The following is an 11,039-nucleotide window of genomic DNA, read 5'->3' on the forward strand; positions in this document are numbered from 1 at the left end:
AGTAAGGTTCATCTATGTTAAAAGATAATAAAAAACCCTTAGACAAAATGGTTAATTTATTTATTTTTTTCTTTTCTGGCCATTTTAAACAACTTGACATCTGATAATCTGTGCGCACATTACAACAATCAATGAAGAAGTTAAAATCCATGTGACTAAGATGTGGGACATAATTCACACATATTACAAAAACACATCCTCTTACGTAGGGAGGAATTTAGCACAAGCCATTTGGCACAGCTTTTAGGGTTACCATACTTATACACTGTCTACAGAGCAAAGAGAATATTAAAAACTCTAGCAAAAATGGTACAATATACTGTAGATTATGTAACTCTTGTAACAGTGACGTAAAATGTTTGTTAGAATACTGTTAGACGTGACAATCCAGTGCCGTGTACTGATATCAAGGCTGATACAAATGCAGGATTTGCTGTTAGAGCAGATGATTAATATTTGTCTGATCCACAGAATATTTTATGATCTTCTGCTTGAACACAGGATACAGCTTGTCACATGAACCCACCATTATACCTCCGATGTTACACATTACAGAGGCTTGCAGAGTCGACACAGTCACCAATTTGATGTCAGAATCAAATTAGTATGAGGTGTTTGCCAATCCCCAGGGCTCTGATATTAATATCATTGCAAATGTAATTGGATCGGTGCATCCTCTACTGTGGAGGATCCTACTTCATACAGCAGAATGATTTAAAGGCACACAGTCATTTATTGTTTTTTTTTTAACATCAGAGCTTGGTTTTGTGAAGTGCTTCAATGAGGTAAAGGAAGTAAAAATACATTATACATAATGCCTCCAACCAAATGATCAATGACCCGCCATCCACATACATTTAAACCCACACAATTTCACAGGAAATATTTTTGTATTCAAACATAAAAATATAATAATCAATGTCCTGCATGTATGGACGCCAGAGAGTTTGGGAGGTTTCGGTTGTTGAATGAGCAAGTTCTTCTTGTCCTTGAAGAAAATTGCACAATTTTCTTTTGTCTATATCTATCAAGCCCTTGCATGAGGAACAAAATGACCTTGAGGCCTTTGATAGTTCTTTAAACATCACTGGAACATGGTGCAGTCCAAACTGCATGAACTCCATGAGAAAAAATAGTCATCTTAAGCATTTTGCACATCGACCTGACAATCAGCACCTAGAGCAGATAGCATGTAAACATGAAATACACCACACACTAGCCCAGAACTCAACAGTTATTATTATTATTAATATTATTATGTTTATCAGATGTCACAGTTTTATCTCTAAATAAATTTGTAGATCAGGAGATGAGATTCTACATTTTTAAAGAAAATCAGGGTTGGGGTTTCAAAGGCGTCCTTAAAAATCACATACATTTTAAGTGACTATGTTTTTCACACACAACATCAAATCACACATATAAACCTGTGAAAGGGCATATCTGCATGTCCTGGAAATTAAAGTTTTTTTTTTCTAATAAATTAAACCTTTTGTAAAATACATACTATATTTGTGTATTTTATATGTGTGGAAAATAAAAGAATCATGTAAAAAAAATCCATATATCTATATAAAATCAATAAATTGAGATCACATAAATTGTAATTATAATTAAGCTTCTGATACAAATATCAGCTGTGAAAATACACAAAGAAAAAAAAGAAAAAAAAAAAAAGAAAAGTAATCAAAAACAAACAAATTTGGAAAGTGGAAAAAAAAAGTCTTATGTGAAGATAAATCGCCAAAAAAAAATGTACCATGTGTGAATCTATGAATAATCGTATGTGTAAAATTCAAACGTGGAATTCATGTGATTTTGCTGTAAAGGAGATTAAATGAAAGTTTAATAAAGATATTTATCCTTAATAAAGTAACTAAAGTACTGTAACTATCATGTTAAATGTATAATGTAAGTCGTCACTGAATAGATTAATAATATCTGATGTTTAAAACCCAGAAAGAAAACACGTTGTTATTTACAATACAATTTACACCAATAAAAATTTCATTGAGTTTGTGGGATTGAAAATTTCCAAATTTCCACCTACACCACATTAGTCTTCTCCACTATATTTGTGTGCACAGTCTCTGTATGAAATTTTTTTTCTGTACCTGTTTTATATGTGCATGTCCTGTTGGTCTCCTCACTGTCTGCAGTCGTCTCCGCTGTTGAACCACACACAATTCATGTATTGCAGTTACTAACAAAAAGGTCATCAGCAATCAAGGGAAATAAAGTGGACTTTCACCGACCTCTTTTTAAGCGCCTTCGAGCCAGCTTGATTTGGTCTTGAAGAATCTGGACCCAGTCTCGTGGACCAGGAAGTTTATCGATTCGGTTCGCCGTGCAGTATTTTTCCGTGAACACTACATTCAGACATTGGTGTCAAAATAAGATATACTATATAACACATCAGTTCACAAACAGAATGATGGTAAAGGTACACTGATCAATATTTGTGTTGTATTTTGTGTTACAAATGAATTTGGGAGCTGCTTTAATAAGATGAAGGTTCTACTGAGGACAAAGGGGAGGAAGCCGCCAACTGTTGACCAGTTGAGAACAACTAATCATTAATGATCATTTACATTACAAACTTCAGGACCAAATGAGTTAATGGACGTGTCAGTATTCTGCATGTTTTATTAAATCATCAATAAAATTATAGGATAAAGTGTAGTAATAATTTGATCTACTTCATTGTTATCAGGGATTCCCCTGCCACACCCCCTTCGGCGGCTGTCATGCGGCTGCTACCTCTGCCGCTTCCGGGTTTAATTCCAATCACCTGGTCCTCGTTATCTACTCACCTATTTAAATGCCCGTTCCAGAGTCACCGGTCGTCGGTTCTTAAAAGTCATGCTATGGATCTACCGACTGCCAGCTTTTCCCGCGGGTCCCTCTGTGGACTGTCTCCGCTCTGTGGATCATCTCCGCTCCGTGGATCATCTCCGGTCTGCTCCGTGGATCATCTCCACTCCAAGCCATGGATCATCTCTGCTCCGTTCCATGGATCATCTCATCTCCATTCCATGGATCTTCTCCCTTCTGTGGACTATCTCTGTTCCTGTGGATTATCACCACTCCGCTCCGTAGATCATCCCTGCATCACGGACCTAACCCGCATGAGGTTTCGTAACTCTAATTAACGTCAAGATAGAGCTACTCCCGCTTCCAGCTCGTGGTCCGTGCCCTGACAGAAGAACCGACCTAAACCGAAACAAGAAAGAGAGAAATCGCTCTACCGCGATAGATCGGCAGCCCGTTTCTGCTTCGGATTTCACCTGGAAGCACGCTGCTACTTCTCGCAGATCATGCTTGCCGGCTCGGGATCATACAAGCCCACCTTCATGAACACAATGGCTTTTCCGCCTCTTTTCTAAGGCAATGCGGCCGAGTGGAGAATGAGCAATTTTATTGGGCTATTTCTGGGGATGTTCGGGATGACAGTGGCAGACCTGCACGTTGGCTCGCTTCAGTGTTCCGACCTCTTGGCCTCTGGCCTCCGCTGAGGACGTTGCTCGGCCTCTGACTTCCACTGAGGACGTCGCTCAGCCTATGAACCCTGCAAGGGACGTCGCTCGGTCTCTGGACTCCACCGAGGGTGTCGCTCTGCTCCCGATCTCCGCAGAGGGCGTCGCTCGGCCCTCGGGTCCTTCCCGGCTTTCTCCGGTTCCGCAGCAGTGCCGCCCGGTCCTCCTTCGACCCTGGATGGATGGCGAGGCCCTCCTCCAAGTGCCCTGGCCCACCAGGCGTAGGTGGGTTTGGGGTGTCAGGTGCCACCCCTGGGGGGGGGGAATGTAAGGGATTTTCCTGCCACGCCCCCTTTGGCGGCTGTCATGCAGCGGCTACCTCTGCCGCTTCCGGCTTTGATTCCAAACACTTGGTCCTCGTTATCTACTCACCTATTTAAACACCCGTTCCAGAGTCAGCGGTCGTCGGTTCTTAAAGGTCATGCTACGGATCTCTGACTGCCAGCTTTTCCAGCTGGTCCCTCCGTGAACTGTCTCTGCTCTGTGGATCATCTCTGCTCCGTGGATCATCTCCGCTCTGTTCCGTGGATCATCTCATCTTCGTTCTGTGGATCATCTCCCTTCCATGGACTATCTCTGTTCCATGGATTATCTCAGCTCCACTCCATAGATCATCCCCGCATCACGGACCAAACCCACATGACGTTTTATAACTCTAACTAACGTCATGATAGAGCTACTCCCGCTTCCGGCTCATGGTCTGTATAATTGCTGATAATGTGAAGTTTTGCCTTTTCTGGTTTTTTAACATGACAAGGTAAGGAACCATCTGTTTATATCTGCTATGACGAAAATGATAGAAGATCTTACATCTTGGTATTTCCTCAACATTAAATGTTAACGTTGTTAATGTTAAATGTGTTATGATTTTACTACTTATAATAATTAAATTTTAATAATATATATTATTTGTTGAGGATAGTAACAGCATCACACCTCCCTGTTGTGTTAGGTTCCCTACACATTGAATTAATAATGTATCATATGTGTAAGTGTAAATACTCATGGCAAGATTTTTTGTTTACAGAATATAAATGAATTCACCCCAATATGGTTACTGTTTGTTTAAATCAAACACCTTTAGTAGTATACCCATGCAAACCAAGAATATTTCAATATTAACATTATATCAGTATTACTGGGAAATTATATTAAACTGCATATATGTGTCAGGGTACAGACAACGAGTCGGATGCCTAAGTAACTCAATCATAGTTTACTGAGTGATGTACACACACACACACACACACACACAGAAGATAGAGAGATTACGAACCGCATGGCTGGTTTAGTCCGTAATGCCGGTATAATCCGTTACGGAGGGTTAATCCACAGAATAGGTAAAATCCAAGGAAAGTGTAGAAACCACGAACGTGTAGAATCCACAGCGGGTATAGTCCACAGCGAAGGTACCTCGAAGCGTGACAGCGATGTCACCTTCGGATGAGCTTTGAAGCACGACGTCGCTTTCGGAGGGGCTTGGGCCGTCTGGGACCGTGACATCACTTTCATAGCATGAAAGAGCTACGTCGCCTTCAAAGGGGCCTTCAGAGGGACCTTGGGCAGCGGCGGTGCTTCCGGAAGGGTCTCGGAGCGCGGTGCCACCTTCGGGGACTTCAGGCGCAACAGCGCTCCTAGATAGACTTGGCAGCACAAAGTCGCCTTCAGGGAATCTTGGAAGCGTGCCAGTGCTGGCACCTCTAGAAGGACCTTGAAGTGTAATGACGCTCACAGCGGAATCTTGAAACGCGACTGCGTCCTTGGAGTGATGTGGATAGACCTGGAGACCTGGAGGCGCAGTGTCACTTTCTGGATGTCGCCTTCGGAGGGACTTGGAGACGAGACCTCGCCTTCGGAGGGACTTGAAGGCGAGACGTTGCCTTCAGAGAAGCTTGGAGGCGGGACGGCACCTTCAAGGGAGCTCGGAGGCAAGATGTCGCCTTCGGAGGAGCTTGGAGGCGAGACGTCACCTTCGGGGGAGCTTGGAGGCGAGACGTCGCCTTCGGGGAAGCTTGAAGGCGAGACGTCGAAGGCGCCTTCTTAGGAGCTTGGAGGCGAGACGTCGCCTTCTGAGGAGCTTGGGGACAATGTTCTTTTCGTCCGGGGGCGGTACGGGGCCGTGGGCGGTACAGCGTCTTTTTCACGGCCGGGCGGCGGTACAACATCCTTGTCGCGGCCGGGCAGCGGTGCAACATCCTTTTCGTGGCCGGGCGGCGGTACAAAGTCCTTTTCGCGGATGGGCGGTGGTACAACATCCTTTTTGCGGCCCTGGAGTGGCTCGCTTCGGAGAAACACTGGAGCAGAGAGGCGATCTCGGAGGAATACTGGAGCGGAGCGGCGCGCTTGGAGGAACACTGGAGTGGAGCGGTACCGATGAAATTGGCGTATGACCCAAAATCGCCTCCATTAGTGCTCCCCAGCTTACTGGCCCAAGAGAGAGCGTCCCCAGATAGGAGAGAAATGAAAAATGCGATCTTGGCTCGCTCAGTGGGGAATTGGGATGACTGTGCTCCGAGAAATAAGCAGGTGCTAAACAGGAAGCCGCTCCATTCGGCTGCATTTCCGGAGAAGCGAGCAGGGAAATCCGAAGCGGAGCCTGGCTGCCGGTTCATCACGGGAGAGCGATTTCTTTCTTTTTGTTTTCGGTTATGGTCGGACCTTCTGTCGGGGTACGGACCACGAGTCGGATGCGGAAGTAACTTAATCATAGTTTATTGAGTGATGTTCACCCACACACACACACACACACAAAGAAGTTATAGAGATTACGACCCACATGGCTGGTTTAGTCCGTAATGCCGGTATAATCAGTTACGGAGGGATAATCCTGTAGTCATCGAGTAGGTCTGACACGAGTGAGATGGAAACGAAAGCTTATATAAGGGAATCGGTAACGAGTGTCAGGTGTCTGTAATCAAAGCCGGGAGCGGCAGAGAAAGTGGCAGCATGACGGCTGCCGAGGGCGGCGTGACAGGTGGATCCCTGACAATATGATAGTCTAATTGCTAAAATGTTTCTGATTATTTTTATCCCATGTACTCATGTTCACTCACCCTTAATGGCTCCCACTATGTTCTGGTCCAGTCCTTTCCTCTGGTCGTTCAGACCTCTCTTCCGCTTGCCATTGGGCAGTGAGTTAGCAAGAGTGGCATCATCAAAGAAGGCACAGACCAGTTTGCGGAAAAGTAGACTGCCCGAACGTGTGTAGTTCAACAGGATGGAATCCAGCTGTGCCTTCGGGATGAACACTTCATATTCTTCTGCCAACTGCACCTCCAGCTATTAAAACAGAAACAACTCAGATTATTTCATATTGTACATGTTTTATTACATGCAATAAATATATACAACATTGACACACACTGATCTGTACCTCTGTGCAATTCTGATCTCTGTTCAGACAGTACTGGGCTGATGATGGAGGATTAGATATGGGTGTTGATGGAGGAGATGGCTCAGGTCTCTCTTTTTGTTCTTCTTTATTTTTAGGGCAAATCTCCTCAAATGATTTGGCAACAATGGGAGTGTTTATGGTCGAGGGAGTTTTTGTGGGTGGGGTTAATGCTATTATTCTTTGCACTGTTCTCCTCCTAAGAGATCTCTTCCTGCTGGTGGGAGATGCTCTGGCTACACCATGCTGTTTTTCTGGTGGTCCTAGGTTCAGATAACACATGCTAATCGGGGAATGTACAAGAAAACAAGATGTCATCAGTAGTAGTGTGTATGTGTAATGCTTTACCTCTTTGAGTCTGCATGAGTTTTCTCATTGTGCGTAACTCCAGCAGGATAGCATGCAGTGTGCTCTTACAATTGCACATGCAACAGCTGGACTCTGTCATCATGCTGGCAGGCACATGGGGCAGAGCCGAGTCTGAAGGCAGAACACACACACACATACACACACACACACTTCTGAACAGTGATGCAAGGACACTAGACAAAGGGCTCGTTACTTGACTTTGTGTGTGTGGCTGCAAGAGAAAGAGAACTGTCTAGACAGTCTAGACGATATTCTGAATTGCACACCTCAGGTTCAGGCATTAAACCTCTTTGTCATTTTATTTTGCCTTCAGTGTGAATCATGCTGGAGGTGCAGTGCTTCTCCATCTAACACACAGTAAAGCATCAAGTGTTATTCACCAACAATTTGCTATACAAATTGTTGGTTTGTAAAATACTTTTTGATACCTGAATGCTAATCTAGATATAGTACTCTGAACTATTGTACTAATCGGCTATGAGACTCACCTCGGATTTTGCTCTGGTCCATTTGCATTTTCTGGGTTTTGGATCGTGTATCATACTGACTGTGGGACACTGAGTTCCAGCCATGCTCTGGCTCTTCAGGGCCTTGCTTGCGACTCGAAGTCCAGCTCAAACCATCTTCTTGTGGCTCCTCTTTAAGCGTTTCCCCCTCTCTTCCAACTCTCTGGTACACCCGGCCTGCCTTATCACTCAGCAGCCGCATCATGCCTGTTATCTGCTTCTTAATCTCCATGCCTTCCTCACCTAGCCATGCTGAGAACGATGGAGATGAAAGCTTCAGCACCATTTACTTACAGACTGTAGTAGCATAACATTATGTATAATAGCATACTTTCATTCTCAGAGGCATCCAGAGGTTTGCTGTCCATGTCCATGTACTCCACGTTGCCAGGGTTATGTCCGTAGTCTAGAAGAAGACTCACTTAGAATGATCTTGCAAAACTACTAGGACATTATAAAAACAATGCCAGCACATAAAATTAAAAACTTTTCCTAGTTGTTAATGTAATCTTAATAACATTAAGTGTGTGTGTGTGTGTGTGTGTGTGTGTGTGTGTGTGTGTGTGTGTGTGTGTGTGTGTGTGTGTGAGGGACAATTTAACTGTTTTCATTTTTAAAATACTATAGATGTATTTTTCCAAGACATGTGCTTGAACTTACAGAGTACAAAATACTTTCACGTCAAATATTGCCATTGTGCCCAACTCTAATGGTTCTCAACTTTTTTTTTCACAGCATATTTTTAGGCATGTTGTCATTAATAGCTGAAAATATGGATATAATTTAAAGATTGCAATAGATAACATTTAAATCCAGCTAGAAAAGATAGAGGTTATATATATATATATATATATATATATATATATATATATATATATATATATATATATATATATATATATATATATATATATATATATATTTGTTAAGATGCATGTGCATAGATTCACCGGCTTGACAACATCTATTATCTTATCCTTAACCTTGATCAGAAGATGGTTACTCAAAATACAGAACAGTTTGTGCTATACAAATATAATTAAATGGATCAACATTTTCATTGAGGTGACTTTTTACATAATTTTTTTTTAACTACAGCTTCTGTTTAAGTGATGAAAAACAACAAAAAACAAAAAACTAATACAAGCAGTTTTATGCACTACATTATTGAATGACGCAATCTAGTCGCGCGCTCCCTGATCCTCGTGCCCGCGCAGTTAAAATCCCACCTGTAGGCAGTCTGTTGCTTTTCAGAGGTCACACACACACACACACACACACACACACACACACACACACACACACACATACATACATACATACATACATACATACATACATATATCTTTGAAATGAATATATATATATATATATATATATATATATATATATATATATATATATATATATATATATATATATATATATATATAAATACAATTAAGGGTGTTTGAAGCAGGCATGTGGTGTTATATATAGATATTTACAAATATTTTATTATTGGAGCTTGTTATATGGTAATAAACAGAGACGACAGTAATGAAGGCTGTGTGACAGACGTTCATGCTTTTGTGGACATTTGGGATCTGGAATCTGGGATTGGACCTGCAGTGTGTTATTCCCATCTTTGTGTTTGATTTGATTCTACTAGTAAAGAGAAATCTCTTACCTGAGTCACTGATCAGTTTAAAGCTTTGTGATTTTCGGCTCCGTCTCCTTTCCGCCAGCTCCATGTTTCAGATCAGGAGAAGATCCAGAGGACGCAGGGAGGATTTAATCACGGAGAATAATTACACTCCATCACTCCTAATCCTGTGCCCAGTGTGTGGAATAAGAGCTGAGGATGGAAGAGATCTCGTCTCCCCCCCCACATGAACAGGAGACAGTGTATCGGGTCATGGGGGATGAGAAGAGCTCGGTACCGCTCGTTTGGGATGCAAATAAAATTAACCGGTTAATTTTCTTTATTTTAATTCGTCGCATCTGGTCCTTTGCGCCACCTGACGGCCGCTAATATTCTGTGGGGTAAAAATGTGAACGTCCGAGATTTGCATTGAAGTGGACAGTGATGCAGAGACAAGAACACACACACACACACACACACACACACACACACACACACACACACACACACACACACACACACACACACCTGTTAACCAAGAAAAACTTTTCCTCTGTCAGACCATTCAATTTATTTTTTCATTTTTATTTTTTTATGTTTACTTTTTTAGTCATATTTATTTAAAGCATTGTTGTAGAGGCTTGAGATACAAAATGCACAATAAGATAAGAGAATATTTTAATCATGCACTAAAAACAGATAACACAATGATTATGTGTTCAGACCACTGTTTTAAATTGTATAAACCCAGGTTTTATTATATAACATAAAAAACTGTTTAAAAAAACTGAGTATATAGGTGCATTTGTGTCTATGAAATGCAAATTTCAGCATCCAATGAATGCAAAAAAAGGCGAATACTGTTTTTTAGAGCAAAATATGCTTCCATCCAGGAATCTAGGACTTTAATATTTTATCAAGACAGTGCTAAACTACTGCGTCGATTACACCAGCATCGCTTTATAGTAGTAGTGTCCAGTTGCTAAACTCTCCTGCCTGCAGTCCAGACCTTTCAGCTACTGAAAACATATTGTACATTGTTAAGTGAAAAATACAGCAAAGAAGACCCAGGACTGTTGAGCTTCTACAATCTTGTATCTAACACCAATGGGACATTTCCCTCAAAAACTTCAGCAACTGGTCTCCTCAGTTATCAGATGTATACAGACTGTAGTTAAAAGAAGAGCAAATGTCGACACAGTAGTGAACATGGCCCTGTCCCATTTTTTTAAAGAATGTATTATGATCATTAGATTCAAAATGATCTTACATGTTTCATAAAATGGTAAATTTACTTAGTTTAAACATTTGACATGTTTTCCAATTCTTTTGTAAAGAAAATATTGGTTATGATATTCACAAAATCATTGCATTTTGGTTTTATTAATATTTTGCTACAGCATCCTTACTCTTTGTATATATGTTTTATATATGTATGTGTGCACATTTGGGTGCAGTTCTAAACATGAGTATTAGAAAGACACTATAGGGAAACATTATTATTATTATTATTATTATTATTATTATTATTATTATTATTATTATTAGTAGTAGTAGTAGTAGTAGTAGTAGTATTAGTAGTAGTAGTAGTAGCAGTAGTAGTAGTGTATTAT

The 11,039-nt window shown here is 41.4% G+C and overlaps 1 protein-coding gene across 3 annotated transcripts; it reads right to left on the bottom strand.

Annotated features, from left to right (window-relative positions):
* Positions 1-84: 84 nt before the first annotated feature.
* Positions 85-9,848, bottom strand: bend7 (BEN domain containing 7). Of its 3 annotated transcripts, none has more exons than XM_083551800.1 (9): positions 9,472-9,848; positions 8,134-8,208; positions 7,785-8,054; positions 7,276-7,407; positions 6,910-7,190; positions 6,590-6,815; positions 2,256-2,369; positions 2,115-2,168; positions 85-1,176 (listed from the first exon to the last, which is right to left on the bottom strand). In XM_083551800.1, exons 1-9 carry the CDS (start codon positions 9,533-9,535, stop codon positions 1,142-1,144), a joined length of 1,251 nt encoding a protein of 416 aa, XP_083407926.1. In that variant the 5' UTR covers positions 9,536-9,848; the 3' UTR covers positions 85-1,141. The 3 variants fall into 3 exon arrangements, with proteins under 3 accessions (XP_083407926.1, XP_083407927.1, XP_083407928.1); XM_083551801.1 differs by having other exon boundaries at positions 8,134-8,243; positions 9,472-9,844; XM_083551802.1 differs by having other exon boundaries at positions 8,134-8,246; positions 9,472-9,529.
* Between the last annotated feature and the right edge of the window lie 1,191 nt (positions 9,849-11,039).

This window comes from Silurus aristotelis, assembly GCF_946808225.1.
Source record: "Silurus aristotelis genome assembly, chromosome: 10".
NCBI classification, from domain to species: Eukaryota; Metazoa; Chordata; class Actinopteri; order Siluriformes; family Siluridae; genus Silurus; species Silurus aristotelis.